A 15,754-nucleotide genomic window follows, 5' to 3' on the forward strand; every position below is an offset into this window, starting at 1 on the left:
TCTGCAGCCCCTGAGCTGAAGGGAGAGGGCCAGGGGGACGTGCAGGTCCAGCATAGAATCAATCATAGATTCAGAGAATATCAGGGTTGGAAGGGACCTTAGGAGGTCATCTAGTCCAACCCCCTGCTCAAAACAAGACCAATCCCCAACTTAATCAGCCCAGCCAGGGCTTTGTCAAGCCTGACCTTAAAAACATCTAAGGAAGGAGATTACACCACCTCCCTAGGTAACGCATTCCAGTGTTTCACCACCCTCCTAGTGAAAAAGTTTTTCCTAATATCCAACCTAAACCTCCCCCACTGCAACTTGAGACCATTACTCCTTGTTCGGTCATCAGCTACCACTGAGAACAGTCTAGATCCATCCTCTTTGGAACCCCCTTTCAGGTAGTTGAAAGCAGCTATCAAATCCCCCCTCATTCTTCTCTTCTGCAGACTAAACAATCCCAGTTCCCTCAGCCTCTCCTCATAAGTCATGTGTTCCAGACCCCTAATCATTTTTGTTGCCCTCTGCTGGACTCTTTCCAATTTTTCCACATCCTTCTTGTAGTGTGGGGCCCAAAACTGGACACAGTACTCCAGAGAGGCCTCACCAGTGTCGAACAAAGGGGAACGATCACGTCCCTCGACCTGCTGGCAATGCCCCTACTTATACAGCCCAAAATGCCATTGGACTTCTTGGCAACAAGGGCACACTGCTGACTCATATCCAGCTTCTCGGCCACTGTAACCCCTAGGTCCTTTTCTGCAGAACTGCTGCCGAGCCATTTGGTCCCTAGTCTGTAGCGGTGCATGGGATTCTTCCGTCCTAAGTGCAGGACTCTGCACTTGTCCTTGTTGAACCTCATCAGATTTCTTTTGGCCCAATCCTCCAATTTGTTTAGGGCCCTCTGTATCCTATCCCTACCCTCCAGCGTATCTACCTCTCCTCCCAGTTTAGTGTCATCTGCAAACTTGCTGAGGGTGCAATCCACACCATCCTCCAGATCATTTATGAAGATATTGAACAAAACGGCCCCAGGACCGACCCTTGGGGCACTCCACTTGATACCGGCTGCCAACTAGACATGGAGCCATTCATCACTACCCGCTGAGCCCGACAATCTAGCCAGCTTTCTACCCACCTTATAGTCCATTCATCCAGCCCATACTTCCTTAACTTGCTGACAAGAATACTGTGGGAGACCGTGTCAAAAGCTTTGCTAAAGTCAAGCAGCAACACATCCACTGCTTTCCCTTCATCCACAGAACCAGTTATCTCATCATAGAAGGCAGTTAGATTAGTCAGGCATGACTTGCCCTTGATGAATCCATGCTGACTGTTCCTGATCACTTTCCTCTCCTCTAAGTGCTTCAGAATTGATTCCTTGAGGACCTGCTCCATGATTTTTCCAGGGACTGAGGTGAGGCTGACTGGCCTGTAGTTCCCAGGATCCTCCTTCTTCCCTTTTTTAAAGATGGGCACTACATTAGCCTTTTTCCAGTCATCTGGGACTTCCTCCAATCACCATGAGTTTTCAAAGATAATGGCCAATGGCTCTGCAATCACATCTGCCAACTCCTTTAGCACTCTCGGATGCAGCGCATCCAGCCCCATGGACTTGTGCTCGTCCAGCTTTTCTAAATAGTCCCGAACCACTTCTTTCTCCACAGAGGGCTGGTCACCTCCTCCCCATGCTGTGCTGCCCAGTGCAGCAGTCTGGGAGCTGACCTTGTTCGTGAAGACAGAGGCAAAAAAAGCATTAAGTACATTAGCTTTTTCCATATCCTCTGTCACTAGCTTGCCTCCCTCATTCAGTAAGGGACCCACACTTTCCTTGACTTTCTTCTTGTTGTTAACATACTTGAAGAAACCCTTCTTGTTACTCTTAACATCTCTTGGTAGCTGCAACTCCAGGTGTGATTTGGCATTCCTGATTTCACTCTTGCATGCCTGAGCAATATTTTTATACTCTTCCCTGGTCATTTGTCCAGTCTTCCACTTCTTGTAAGCTTCTTTCTTGTGTTTAAGATCAACAAGGATTTCACTGTTAAGCCAAGCTGGTCGCCTGCCATATTTACTATTCTTTCTACACATCGGGATGGTTTGTCCCTGTAACCTAAATAAGGATTCTTTAAAATACAGCCAGCTCTGCTGGACTCCTTTCCCCCTCATGTTATTCTCCCAGGGGATCCTGCCCATCAGTTCCCTGAGGTTGTCAAAGTCTGCTGGATTCAAAGCTGGCTAACTGATAGATCTCAACACGTAATTGTAAATGGGGAGTCATCATCGAACGGGGTGTTTCCAGTGGGGTCCTGCAGGGATTGGCTCTCGGCCCTATATTATTTAACATTTTTATTGATGACCCGGAAGAAAACCATCACTGATAAAGCTTGCAGACAACACAAAAATTGGGGGAGTGGTAAATAAAGAAGATGACAGGTTACTGATTCACACCGCTGCAGATCACTTGGTAAACTGGGGGCAAGCAAACAATGTGTTTTAATACGGTTACATGTAGGAACAAAGAATGCAGGCAAGACTTACAGGCTGGGGGGCTTTACCCTGGAAAGCACTGACTCTGAAGAAGATTTTGAGGGGTGGCATAGACAATCAGCTGAACTTGAGCCCGCTGTGTGACGCTGTGGGCAAAAGGGCTAATACATAAACAGAGCTCTTGAGGAGAAGTGGAGAGGTTATTTTACTTTATGTTTGGAAGTGTGACCACTGCTGGAAGCCTGGGTCCTAGTGCCCACAATTCCAGGAGGATGTGGATAAATTGGAGGGGGTCATAGAAGAGACAGGAGAATGATTCAAGGGTTAGAAAACCTGCCTGATAGCGACAGACTCAAAGGAGCTCAATTTTTTAGCTGAACAAAGAGGAGGTTAAAGAGTGACTAGATACCAAGCTGTAAGTACCTATGTGGGGAACAAATATTTGGTAACAGGTACTTCAGTCTGGCTAACACGAGCCAAGGGCTGGAACTTGAAGCTAGACACATTCAAAAGGGAAATAAGGTGTTGCTCCTGAAGGCATTCTGCGCCAAAACATTAAAAATTCTGTGCACAATGTTTAAATTCTGCAAAATTCTGCAAATTTTATTTGTCAAATAAATGTGTTGGCTCCAGCATGGCATTGGGGAGCACAGGTCACTGGCCGCACAGAGGTGGGAGATCACTGTGCAGCTCCCTCGTGGGACATGGACTCAGTGGTGAGGCTTCACCCAACCCTGGCAAAGTGCAAGGACCAGGCCTGCCCCAGAAACACCCCAGGGCTCTGCCCCTCTGTGCCAGATGCACCAGGTGTGGGCAGGCAGGCTCAGTGAGGCAGGATCCAAGAAGGCCAATGGCATTTTGGGCTGTATAAGTAGGGGCATTGCCAGCAGATCAAGGGACGTGATCGTCCCCCTCTATTCAACACTGGTGAGGCCTCATCTGGAGTACTGTGTCCAGTTTTGGGCCCCACACTACAAGAAGGATGTGGAAAAATTGGAGAGAGTCCAGCGAAGGGCAACAAAAATGATTAGGGGACTGGAACACATGACTTATGAGGAGAGCCTGAAGGAACTGGGGATGTTTAGTCTACGGAAGACAAGAATGAGGGGGGATTTGTCAGCTGCTTTCAACTACCTGAAAGGGGGTTCCAAAGAGGATGGATCTAGACTGTTCTCAGTGGTAGCAGATGACAGAACAAGGAGTAATGGTCTCAAGCTGCAGTGGGGAAGATTTAGGTTGGATATTAGGAAAAACTTTTTCACTAGGAGGGTGGTGAAACACTGGAATGCGGTACCTAGGGAGGTGGTGGAATCTCCTTCCTTAGAAGTTTTTAAGGTCAGGCTTGACAAAGCCCTGGCTGGGATGATTTAATTGAGGATCGGTCCTGCTTTGAGCAGGGGGTTGGACTAGATGACCTCCTGAGGTCCCTTCCAACCCTGATATTCTATGATTCTATGATCCAAGTGAGGAGGGGCTTCGTGTGGGGGGATCCAGGTGTGGCTTGAGAGGGTTCTGTGTGCAGGCAACTCAGTGGAGGATCCGGATGCACAGGGGCTTATTGTGGGGGGTTCTGAGTGCAAAGGTAATGGGACTCTGCAGGGGGGTCCAGGTGAAGGTAGTTGGAGCTCAGCGTGGGTCATGGTGTGGCAGGGATAAAGCTCAGCGGGGGGTCTGGATGTGGGGGGGTTCTGTGGGGAGGGTCCAGATGCTGCGGGAGTGGGGCTCAGTGGGGTGGGGATCCAGGTGCAGGTGACTGTTCCAGGTGCAGGGGGAGTGGGTCTCGGCAGGGGCGGGCTCTGGGTGTGGTGGGGGGGGGGGAGACTCAGCAGGAGGGTCTGAATATGAGGTGGTCTGGATGCATGGGGGTTGGGCGGATGGGGGAAGCAGCTCCCCGTACAGTGATCCCTCCCCCTTCAGCTGAGGAGCAATGCGTGCAGGAAGGGTGGTGTGGGAGTTTGCAGAGCTTCCTGCAGCCTCGGGAGAAATCTGGGGGATGCCGTACAGGGGAAGAGAAAGTCCCGTCCTCCCCAGCCCAGCCAGGACTAGCAGCTGAGCCCAGCACAGAGTAGGAGCCGCCAGCTGGGTGTTCCCCAGTCTTGCCTCCTGCCCCACAGTGATTTACCTCTCTGCCGGCTGGGCCCCCAAAACATACTGTTGGGGAGGGTCACATGACCACTCTGGTGGCTTCCCTTTGCTTCCCTGTCAGAAAGTCATTTTTCTGCGGGGAAGCAAAAGAAATTTGCGGGGCAGATGAATTCTGCACATGCGCAGAATTCCCTCAGGAGTAACCAGGAGTTAATTTTTAATGCTAAGAGTAATTAACCACTGGAACAATTAATTTCCCAAGAGATGTGGTGGATTCTCCATCACTCACGTGTAAGTCGAGACTGGCTGTTTTTCTAACAGGTCTGTTCTGGGAATTATTTAGGGCAGGTCTCAGACTAGCTGATCTGATCCCTGCTGGCCTGGGAATATCTGAATGTCTGAACTCAGGCCGGGGCTGGTGACTGGGATTGTTTTGGGTGAAATGAACCCCTGGCCACTGGTGGGAAAGCAGCTCCAGGAGCCTGGGGCTTTCCTAGCCAAGCGAGGGGCCCTGGGCTCAGATGCTTTGATGGGAAGAAGGAGCCTTCCCCTTTCCTGTTGTGACGCAGCAGGGAGGGGGGAGTGTTGACCTGGGAATGTGGCTGGGGAGTTTCACTGGGGATGGGAGACCTGAGAGCCTGTCACCTGAGCCGGGAGGGGGAAGGTAACACCTCTGCCTGGTTTCAGAGTAGCAGCCATGTTAGTCTGTATCCGCAAAAAGAAAAGAAGTACTTGTGGCACCTTAGAGACTAACCAATATATCTGAGCATGAGCTTTCATGAGCTACAGCTCACTTCATCGGATGCATTCGCTGGAGGGGTTTTGGTTTCAGTTTTGGGCTGGGTGGTGGAACGCAGGGAACCCCAAGGCTGGGGTCTAAGCTCCCTGCCCCCGAGAAGGACTTGACTGAGGGGCCCTGGTTATACCCACAACCTCTGTTTTAGACTCTGTTCCTACTGTCCAATAAACCTTCTGTTTTACTGGCTGGCTGAGAGTCACGGTGAATCCCAGGAAGAGGAGTGCAGGGCCTGGACTCCCCCACACTCCGTGACAACTGGTGGGAAAAGTGGGATGTACTACACCCCGTGGACGGCACTTCCTGCAGTGAGTGACTGGGGGGCAGTAAAACGAAGGGGGATTGACGGGACCAGGCGTGCTGAAGATTCAGAGAGAGACAGTTTCAGGGTGCGGTTAACCCCTAGGAGTGTGTGACCAGAGAGAAGGACTTTTGCAGTAACAGGGTCCCCCGGGGGATTGCAGCAAGCGGTCCCGGGGTGGAGGAGTCTGCAGCTCGACCCTGGCAAAGAGGTGGTGACCTCAAGAAGGACTGGCACATGAGGGGTTTTTCCTGGGAACGGTAGAAAGCTGCCCGGCCTGCGAGTGGCCAGCAGGGAGATGTACGCTAAACGCCTTAAGAGCGACCTGGTGGAGCTGTGCAGGCAGAGGGGGCTGCGCATTGGGAGGTCCACCAAGGAACAGCTGATTGCCCAGTTGGAGAAGGATCGCTTGGATGACCTGATCCCTGTCCCTGAGGGAAGCTGCCCGGTGGACGCAGCGTGGGCCCCGGGGCCTGACCGGGCTGGGAGGGGTCAGACTGTGGCCGAGGACATCCCGAGACCCTTCCTACCTATGCCTAGGGGAGGGGTTGGGGGAAGCCCAGCGAATACCGAGGGCACCCTGACCCCGGCAGCCAGCAGGGGATCCTCCCAGCAGAGCTCCCCATCCCTGGAGCGGAGGCAGCTGGAATGGGAGAGGGAGATGAAAATGAGGGAGCTGGAGGATCATGAAAAGCAGCATCAGCATGAGGAGAAGCAACGTCAGCATGAGCTGAAGGAGAAACAGAGACAACATGAGCTGGAGCTGGCCAGGCTGAGGAGCAGTGGGGCCCTGGCTGCGGTGAGTGAGGGGGGGACCCGAGACTGCAAGGAGCTTTGATAAGTGCTTCCTGGCCCTGCGTAAGGTGGGGAGGAGGACGTAGATAGCTTCCTGACAGCCTTTGAGAATGCCTGCGAGATGCACAGGGTTGACCCTGCAGACAGGCTCCAGTTTCTCACCCCCTTACTGGACCCCAAAGCCATGGAGGTGTACAGCTGAATGACAGGGGCGGAGGCAGGGGACTACGAACTGTTCAAAAAGGGCCTGCTCCATGAGTTTGGGCTGACCCCCGAGATGTACCGGAAAAGGTTCCGGGGTCAGCGTAAAATGTCTGAGGTCACCTACCTACAACTGGTCAACTGAATCCAGGGATATGCCCGCAAGTGGACAGCTAGGGCCCAAGCTAAAGAGGACCTGCTTGACCTAATCGTACTGGAGCAACTGTATGAACAGTGCCCTTCCGACCTGAGGCTATGGTTGGTGGACAAAAAGCTAGAGAACCCACAGCACGCAGGGCAGCTGGCCGACGAGTTTGTGAACAGTTGGTCAGGAGATAGCAGGGAGGAGTCCCAAAAGAACAGGCCCCTCACAATGCAGAGAGAGAGTCACCATGGGACGTCCCAGCAGGGAAATATGGAGAACCCCCTCCCAAGGGGAACGCCTGGTGTCAGGACCATCTGACCCGCTCGAGGGCACCAACGTGACAAGGGCTACTATCACTGTGGCCAGAGAGGCCACATACGGACCCAGTGCCCCAGGCTCAGGGACAGACTGAGCAGACCCAACCTATCCAGGGTTAACTGGGTAGGGACCCAGCTGGACGAGGGGCAGATGGCCCAGGCAAGGGGGGCTGCCAGCTTACCACCTGCTCAGGAGGGAAGAATACCCCAGGCCAGCTCCTCTGGAGGGCTGGATGCTCTGGGCTCAGGGTTCTCGGTTTACAGGGTGGGCGCGGGGCTGTCCCTCCGGAGAAAGTGCCTTGTACCCCTGGAGGTGGATGGGAAGAAGGTCAATGGATACTGGGATACGGGTGCGGCGGTGACACTGGCCCGGCCTGAGGTGGTGGCCCCAGATCGGGTGGTGCCCAACACCTACCTGACCCTGATGGGGGTGGGCGGGACCCCATTCAAGGTGCCCATGGCAAGGATGTACCTAAAATGGGGGGCCAAGGAGGGCCCCAAGGATGTGGGGGTGCACCATTTGCCCACGAAGGTGTTGATGGGGGGGGACCTAGAGGACTGGCCAAGCAACCCCCAGAACGCCCTGGTTGTGACCCGTAGCCAGAGCTGGCGAGGGGCACTGCGCCCTGACCTTGGGGAGGGTATCACACCGGAGGCGCAGGACCCTAACCTGGTGGGGAGGGAGTGCCCAGGAACAAGGCTCAGAGAGGCTGTGGCTTCAGACCCAGCCAGCAAGAGAGAGCAAGCCCCCACCCCTTCCCCAGCCGCTGAATTCCAGGCCGAGTTGAGGAAAGATCCCTCCTTGCGGAAGCTCAGGGACCTGGCCGACCTCAGGGTGGGACGGACCATGGGGAGAGGCTGCCAGGAGAGGTTCCTGTGGGAGAAGGGGTTCCTGTACCGAGAATGGGCTCCCACAAGGGAAGTAGAGTCCTGTGGGATCAGGAGGCAGCTGGTGGTCCCCCAGAAGTATCGCTGCAAGCTCCTGTCCCTGGCCCATGACATCCCCCTCGCAGGGCACCAGGGAATCCGGCGCACCCGGCAGAGGTTGCTACAGAACTTTTACTGGCCCGGGGTCTTTACCACGGTCCGGCAGTATTGCCGATCCTGTGACCCCTGTCAGAGGGTGGGGAAGGCCCGGGACAAGGGGAAAGCGGCTTTGAGACCTTTGCCCGTCATAGAGGAGCCTTTCCAGAAGGTGGCCACGGACATCGTGGGGCCTCTCAGCAAGACGACCCAGTCGGGGAAGAAATACATTCTGATGGTGGTAGATTTTGCCACCCGCTACCCCGAGGCAGGTGCCATTAGCTTCCATTGAAGCCGACACCGTGGCAGATGCGCTCCTGACCATTTTCAGCCGCGTGGGGTTCCCCAAGGAAGTCTTGACAGACCAAGGCTCCAACTTCATGTCGGCCCTGCTCTGGTGCTTGTGGGAGAAATGTGGGGTCTGGCACAACTGGGCCTCAGCTTATCACCCCCAGTCCAACGGGCTGGTGGAGAGGTTCAACGGGACGCTAAAGATGATGCTGAAAACCTTTATGAACCAGCACCCGCAGGACTGGGACAAGTACTTACCTCACCTGCTGTTCGCGTACAGGGAGGTGCCCCAGGAGTCTACCGGATTTTTGCCTTTCGAACTGCTATATAGAAGGAGGGTAAGGGGGCCCCTGGACCAGATAAGAGACGAATGGGAGGGGAAGGCCACTCCCGATGGAGAGTCAGTGGTGGAGTATATCCTGATCTTCCGAGAGAGACTGGCTGAACTCATGGGCCTGGCCAGGGAGAATCTGGCCAGAGCCCAGAGGAAGCAGAAGGTCTGGTATGACCGCACGGCGCGGGCCCGCGCCTACACCACTGGGGATCCGGTGATAGTTCTCATCCCCGTGAGAAAGAACAAACTACAGGCCGCCTGGGAGGGCCCTTTCAAGGTCGTCAAGCAGCTCAATGAGGTAAACTATGTGGTGGAGCTGTCGAACCGGGCGCACCACCACCAGGTGTACCATGTGAATATGATGAAGCCATATTATGCCAGGGGGAATGTGGTGTTGGCCGTGTGTGGACATTGGGAGGAGCAGGGAGACGACCCTTTGGTAAATATATTCCCTGAGACCAGAGCTGGCTCCCCCGTGGAAGCAATTCCCCTCTCGGATCAGCTAACCCCTGTCCAGCAAGCTGAGATCAGAGGGGTGCTGCATCCGTACCGACAGCTGTTTTCCAACCCGCCTAGACACACTAATCTGACTGTCCACCGGGTGCAGACAGGATCACACCCGCCGATAAGATGCTCCCCGTTCTGAGTCACAGGGAAAATTGTTCAGGACCTGGAAAAAGAGGTCAGAGACATGCTGGCCGTGGGGGTGATCCAGCCATCTGCCAGCCCTTGGGCCTCGCCGGTGGTGCTGGTCCTCAAAAAGGACGGGTCAATCCGGTTCTGTGTGGACTATCGGAAGCTCAATGCCATCACTGTATCTGATGCCTACCCCATGTCCAGGCCCGATGAGCTCCTAGACAAGCTGGGAAACGCTTGATACCTTACCACCATGGACCTTACAAAGGGGTACTGGCAAGTGCCACTGGATGCAGATGCCCGGCTGAAATCGGCCTTTATCACCCCTCTGGGGCTCTATGAGTTCCTGACCCTGCCTTTCGGCCTCAAGGGAGCGCCGGCCACCTTCCAGCGCCTGGTGGATCAGCTACTGAGGGGGATGGAGAGTTTTGCCGTGGCGTATATTGATGACATCTGTGTCTTTAGCCAGACCTGGGAGGACCACGTGTCCCAGGTTAGACAAGTGCTGGACCGACTCCAGGGGGCTGGGCTGACTGTAAAAGCGGAGAAGTGCAAGGTGGGGATGGCTGAAGTATCTTACCTGGGCCATCAGGTGGGGAGCAGCCGCCTAAAGCCGGAACCAGCTAAGGTGGAGGTGATCAGAGACTGGCCCGCGCCTCAAACCAAAAAGCAGGTCGAAGCCTGTATTTGGTTGGCAGGATACTATCCAAGGTTTGTGCCCCGCTTTAGCGCCATAGCCGCCCCCATCACTGAGCTATGCAAGAAGGGGAAGCCAGACAAGGTGGTCTGGACCGAGCAGTGCCAGGAGGCTTTCCGGGCGCTGAAGGAGGCTCTAGTCCGTGGCCCAGTTCTGGCAAACCCAGACTTTGACAAGCCCTTTGTGGTGTTCACCGACGCCTCCGACACGGGACTGGGGGCAGTGTTAATGCAGGAGGATGAAAAGGGGGAGAGACACCCCATCGTGTACCTGAGCAAGAAGTTGCTACCCCAGGAGCAGAACTACGAGGCCATCGAGAAGGAGTGCCCGGCCATGGTGTGGGCCCTTAAGAAACTAGAGCCCTATCTCTTCGGGCGACACTTCACTGTCTACACCGACCACTCTCCCCTGACCTGGCTGCACCAGATGAAAGGAGCCAACGCCAAGCTCCTGAGATGGAGCCTGCTCCTGCAGGATTACGACATGGACGTGGTCCAGGTGAAGGGAAGTGCCAACCTGATAGCGGATGCGCTGTCCCGGAGAGGGGGCCCCGAACTTCCCCAGGTCACTGGTCAGCGTGACCCCGCTCAGTTCAGTCTCGAAGGGGGGAGAGATGTGAGGATGTGACTCAGCAGGGAGGGGGGAGTGTTGACCTGGGATTGTGGCTGGGGAGTTTCACTGGGGATGGGAGACCTGAGAGCCTGTAACCTGAGCCAGGAGGGGGAGGGGGAAGGTAACACCTCTGCCCGGGAAACTGGACAAGGCTGCAGGAGGGAGCCTGCTGGGGGGGTTTGGTTTCAGTTTTGGGCTGGGTGGTAGAACGCAGGGATCCCCAAGGCTGGGGTCTAAGCTCCCTGCCCCCCAGAAGGACTTGACTGAGGAGCCCTGGTTGTACCCACAAGCTCTGTTTTGGATGGTGTTCCTGTTGGCCAATAAACCTTCCGTTTTACTGGCTGGCTGAGAGTCATGATGAATCCCAGGAAGAGGGGGGCAGGGCCCGGACTCCCCCACACTCCATGACACCTATCCCTCCCCAGTCAGAGTCAGAGCAGGCTGACCCGGCAGGATCCAGCATGCCAGCATCACTAGAAGAATATCAGAGTCTGTCAAGCAGGGGTAAGGGGCTGAGGGCTCCCCAGAGTTGTGAGCTCCTGGACCTCAAACACAGAGCCCAGGTCCCAGCCAGACTTCGTGTGGACCCCTGCGGAGCAGCCCTGTCCCTCACCACACACCCACCCATGGGCCAGCACTCAGCCCCGAGAACCACGCCCAGCCCCCCGCCTCAAAGAGACCTGGGGGATTCCAGACATGTGACAGGCTGACAGTGCGATCCCCCGACTCAGGATGGGGAGACAGCCCCACCCCGGGTGCATGACGGGTCCGAGTTTCCCTTGTCCAGAGAGGCTTGAGGACAGTGCCCCACTACCCAGGAGGGAACCGAGACTCCCAGGCAGCACGCCCCCAGCACCTCCCCTGCCTCCTTCCCGGAGCTCGGGGCTGGTTCCTTGCTTGGCCCCAGTCCTCCTCATTGCTGCCCCTGATTACCATGCTGTGAGCCACATGCTCCTCCGGCCCAGCCTCCATTCAACACCCTCCCCTGCCCTCCCCTCAACTCCTTGACCCCCCTTTCCTCAGCCAATGACCCTCCCCTCCACCCCATTCCCTCAGCCAATGCTTCTCCCCTCAAACCCTCGACCCCTTTGGGCAACAACCCTCCCCCCAAATCCCCAGCCTGCCCCCTTCTGCTCCCACCTCCTCTTCCCCCTCACCGGTCCCAGCTCCCCCCCATACAGAGTGGCATTCAGCTGCCCACCTGCCTGTGTGGGCAGAGACACTTGCCCAGGTGGCTGTGTGACTTCCCCAACCACCCCAGGGCCATGGCCCAGCATCCCGCCAGCCAGACAAAGCCTGCCTATCTGCCTGTCTTGCCCCGCACTGGCCTCCTTTGCGGGCACCACATGGAGCCAGCTCACGGCAGCAGGACGGGAGCACCTCGGTGCCGGCTGCATCACATTCTCCAGTCCCAACTGCTCCCACTACTCTGGTGGCTGCAGAGTAGCTGCAAAGCCCAGCAACGCGGGCCGTGGAGTCAGACAACCACTCCTCAGCGGTGTGGCTGGGTGTTGACTCTGAACCCTAATGACACTGATGCCAACGTAGCTGGCATTTCGCTGCTGACCCCAGCGGGCTGCAGAGGACGGGAGTGCTCTCCTGTACTGGGAATGCAGCCCCTTTTGCCACCGCCAGTGAGTAGAGTGTGGGAGGGGCCCAGCAGCCAGGCTCCTTCCTATTCCCCACCCTGCTGGGGCAGAGCCTCTGGCTCAGCTCTCTGCTAAGGTGCTACACAGCGGGAGATGGCCTGGCCTGGCGCTCGGGCTCGCCAGGCAAAGGGTGCTGTCAACCACAGGAGTTTGGCTCTGCACCCCACCTGTGCCAGTCCAGTGCGAGAGATGCAGCGTTGCCGGTGGGGGAATCACACCAGCCGGCTGCCCCAGTGCGTGTCACACGCTTGTGACTTCACTGCCGCATGCCATCACGGTGACTGCTCAGCGCACCGTGGGTAGGACCCTCTGCCCTCCACCCACCTGCAGGCTCTTTGCCTTGTGGGATACCCCGCGACTGGGGGGCAAGGGCGGGAGTTGGGGTCCAATGCCCACAGTTCTCGCTGGTCTATCCCATGATTCTCCACTCGCCCACGCTGGCTCCAATCTGCTTGCCCAGCAGGGAGGAGGCACAGAGGATGAGGGCGTGATGCTCTCCCCTCACAGTGCCCCAGCTGGAACCTCTGCCCATCTGCCCCGTCCCACGAGTGGCTTGTGAGAAGTGCTGGCGGGTCAGGCCCCCAAGGGTCTCTCCGTCCTGGGCCCTGGGCACTGCCCGTCTCTGCAGTGCCCTGAGGCCTGACAGCTGCTCAACCATCTGTTGGCTCAGGGGAACCTGTCCACTCCTGGATTGTCTCCTCCTTGAGGCTGGGCCCCACAGCTGTCGCTGATCCTACGGGCAGAGGAAACCCACCCCAGGCTGCGCTGCTCAGCGTGGGTTGTTTCCTGCCAGCGGGGCCCCTGCACAACGCCCGCCCATGCTGCAACACGCAGCCCCCAGCAGTCAAGAAGAGTGGGAGTGGCCAACAGCTTCCTACACAAACCAACCGGCCCATCTTGCTGCCAGGGAGGTGGCCCAGCGGCGGGATCCCGGGCTTGGGCACCATGCCACCTTGCCCTGCACCGTGATCCTGGCCCTGCTCCGGCCATGTGGGGACGTGCAGGGGCAGCCAGGCGCACAGGTGACCCTGAAGCCATGCACAGCACCGCAGAGCACAGGATGCCCCACCCCACCCTCCTACCTTCTCCCGCTGGACGAGCTTCTTGTAGACGGAGTCGGGGAAGGAGCGGAGTGGGCAGAACTTGCCAGTGCCTTCAGCGCACATGAAGACGCCGTTCTCATAGACCACACGCCCGCGGCTGATGGTGACCAGCGGCACCCCGTGGCAGCGCATGGTCTCGTACAGGTTGATGTCTCCCCCCTGCACCTGGGTGCTGGCAGAGATGGTCCTGCGGGTGGCACAGCCGGAGCAGCTGGTTACAGCTGGGCCCAGAGAGGAGGCTCACGGCACTGGGGCAGCCCTGTGCTACGAGCCAGCAGCTCCTCTGCCCAAGCACAGCGCAGCCCGGAGTCCCCAGAGCAATGAGCAGCACCGACCGGGAGCGGGACACGGATTGCTGCCCCCCCCAGCCAGGGTCTGTTCGGCACCGACCGGGAGCAGGACACGGATCGCTGCCCCCCCCCCCCCCCGGCCAGGGTCTGTTCGGCACCGACCGGGAGCGGGACACGGATCACTGTCCCTCTCCCCCTGCCATCCCGACCAGAGTCTGTTCCGGGCTCATCGGGCACCTCCTGGCACCAGGAGACGGATCGCTGCCCCTGACCAGGGTCTGTTCTGGGCCCGTTGGGCACCAACTGGGACTGAGACACGGATTGCTGTCCCTCTCCCCCTGCCACCCCGACCAGGGTCTGTTCTGGGCCCGTCAGGCACCTCCCGGCCCTGGGCAAAGACTCTCTGCCCCTCCCCCTTTGCCCCATTCCTACCTGGTGGCTTCAGGGTCCCACACCACGATGTCTGCGTCGGCCCCGGGGATGATGCGGCCCTTCCGTGGGTACAGGTTGAGGATCTTGGCCGCGTTCGAGCTGGTCACAGCTACAAAGCGGTTCTCGTCCATCTTCCCCCCGACCTGCAAACACAGTAGGGGGCTGAGATGGTGCAATGGGGCGTGCTCTGCTATGGTCCCTCTGGGAGGGGTGGGCAGACAGGGATGCAGCCCGGGGTGTGGGCACTGCTGTCAGAGGGAGAGTTCCCAGCTCCTGAGCATCCCCTCTTTCCCTCTCCCCTGTGTGCACATCCTGCCCCATCACGCCAGCAGCTGGGAGAGGAAGCTGCAATTGCCCCCTGGGGGGTGCCCTATCACAGGACTCCAGCCAGGTCACTCCTCGCTCACCCTAGCCTCATGCTGCAGGGCTGAGCAGGGGGATCCAGCACCAGCCAGGGACTGCCTCATGGGGCGGGCACAACCCAGCTGCAGACGTAACACCCACCCCCTATGTTACCACAGCCCCAGAGAGCCTGGTCACACCCCACTGGACTGCAGCCCCCTCGGGGGGGGGGGGGCAAACGGTGTAGCTGTGTAGCTCCACCCCTAGTGCGCAGGGAGAACGGGCTCTTGCTGTGGGAGGGAACAGGACACTGGGATCTGGTCCCAGGCTGTCGTACCCATGAGCGATTGGGGTCTCAGTAGTCCATCTCCCCTGGCAGGGCGTGGCGGTCCCGAGAGCACCACCCCTAGCACGGCCCCCCGCAGCACCGGAGGTGGCCAACTCCTGGATGCCGACCAGCGCGTGCCAGACTCCTCATGCCCCATTCACAGCCGTGCCACGCCCGCTGCGGGTGCCACGTACCACACCCCGCTCCCAGATGACGCTCATGCGATCTTGCACGCCGCTCACGCCATGGGGGATCTTGGTGAAGTCCTCCTTGCCCATGGCTTTCTGCTTGCTGGTGAAGGGCCGGTGGTCGGAAGCCACGACATTGAGGGTGTCGCTGCCAGGAGAGAGGGGAACAGGGGTTACCGGCCCGGCGGCTGCGGTGCTGCTCTCCACACCTGGCAGGGCCACCTGGCACATTCGTTACAGACCACGTGCCCGTGGCTGGGGCCTCCCTAGCGCCCAGCAGCGGGGCAGAGAGTGCCCTGCCTGGGGCTCTAACGGGACTCAGGCAGCGCCAGACCCGCAGGATTAGCCCCTTGCCCAGCAGCCCCGGGCGCCCAGCAGCCCTTACTTGGCTAGCAGGCTCATGAGGTAAGTGGAGGTGTTGGTGTCCAGCCGCAGGGGCGGCACGGTGACGTAGGCAGCGGCGTGGGACCAGTCCTGGTGGTAATAGTGCAGGCCCGTCAGCGTGGCGTGCGCCGTGGTGGTCTCTGCATACACCACCTTCCCTGCAAAGAGAGAGCGGACACAGCTGTCGGGGAGACGGGCTCTGGCGCTGGGGTGGTGCCCACTGCAGCCCAGGGCAGCGTGCGGATTGCCTAGGGGCAGGAGTGTTTCTCTCGCCACCCTGCCAGCCACATGGCGAGGCAGCAGATGGATCCCCGCCCCAAGGAGGAGACG

General features: G+C 57.9%; 1 protein-coding gene across 2 annotated transcripts in view; it reads right to left on the reverse strand.

Annotated features, from left to right (window-relative positions):
* DPYSL5 (dihydropyrimidinase like 5) overlaps window positions 1–15,754 on the reverse strand; it is a 100,367-nt gene that overhangs the window by 21,664 nt on the left and 62,949 nt on the right. For both annotated transcript variants that reach the window (XM_073335460.2, XM_073335461.2), the window contains exons 8-11: window positions 15,426–15,582; window positions 15,047–15,188; window positions 14,183–14,325; window positions 13,440–13,647 (exon numbers count right to left, since the gene is read on the reverse strand). In XM_073335460.2, coding sequence (XP_073191561.1) covers window positions 13,440–13,647; window positions 14,183–14,325; window positions 15,047–15,188; window positions 15,426–15,582 — 650 coding nt within the window. The remainder of the gene's footprint in view (window positions 1–13,439; window positions 13,648–14,182; window positions 14,326–15,046; window positions 15,189–15,425; window positions 15,583–15,754) is intronic.

The sequence above is a fragment of the Lepidochelys kempii genome, chromosome 3, assembly GCF_965140285.1.
Source record: "Lepidochelys kempii isolate rLepKem1 chromosome 3, rLepKem1.hap1, whole genome shotgun sequence".
Lineage (NCBI taxonomy): Eukaryota > Metazoa > Chordata > Testudines > Cheloniidae > Lepidochelys > Lepidochelys kempii.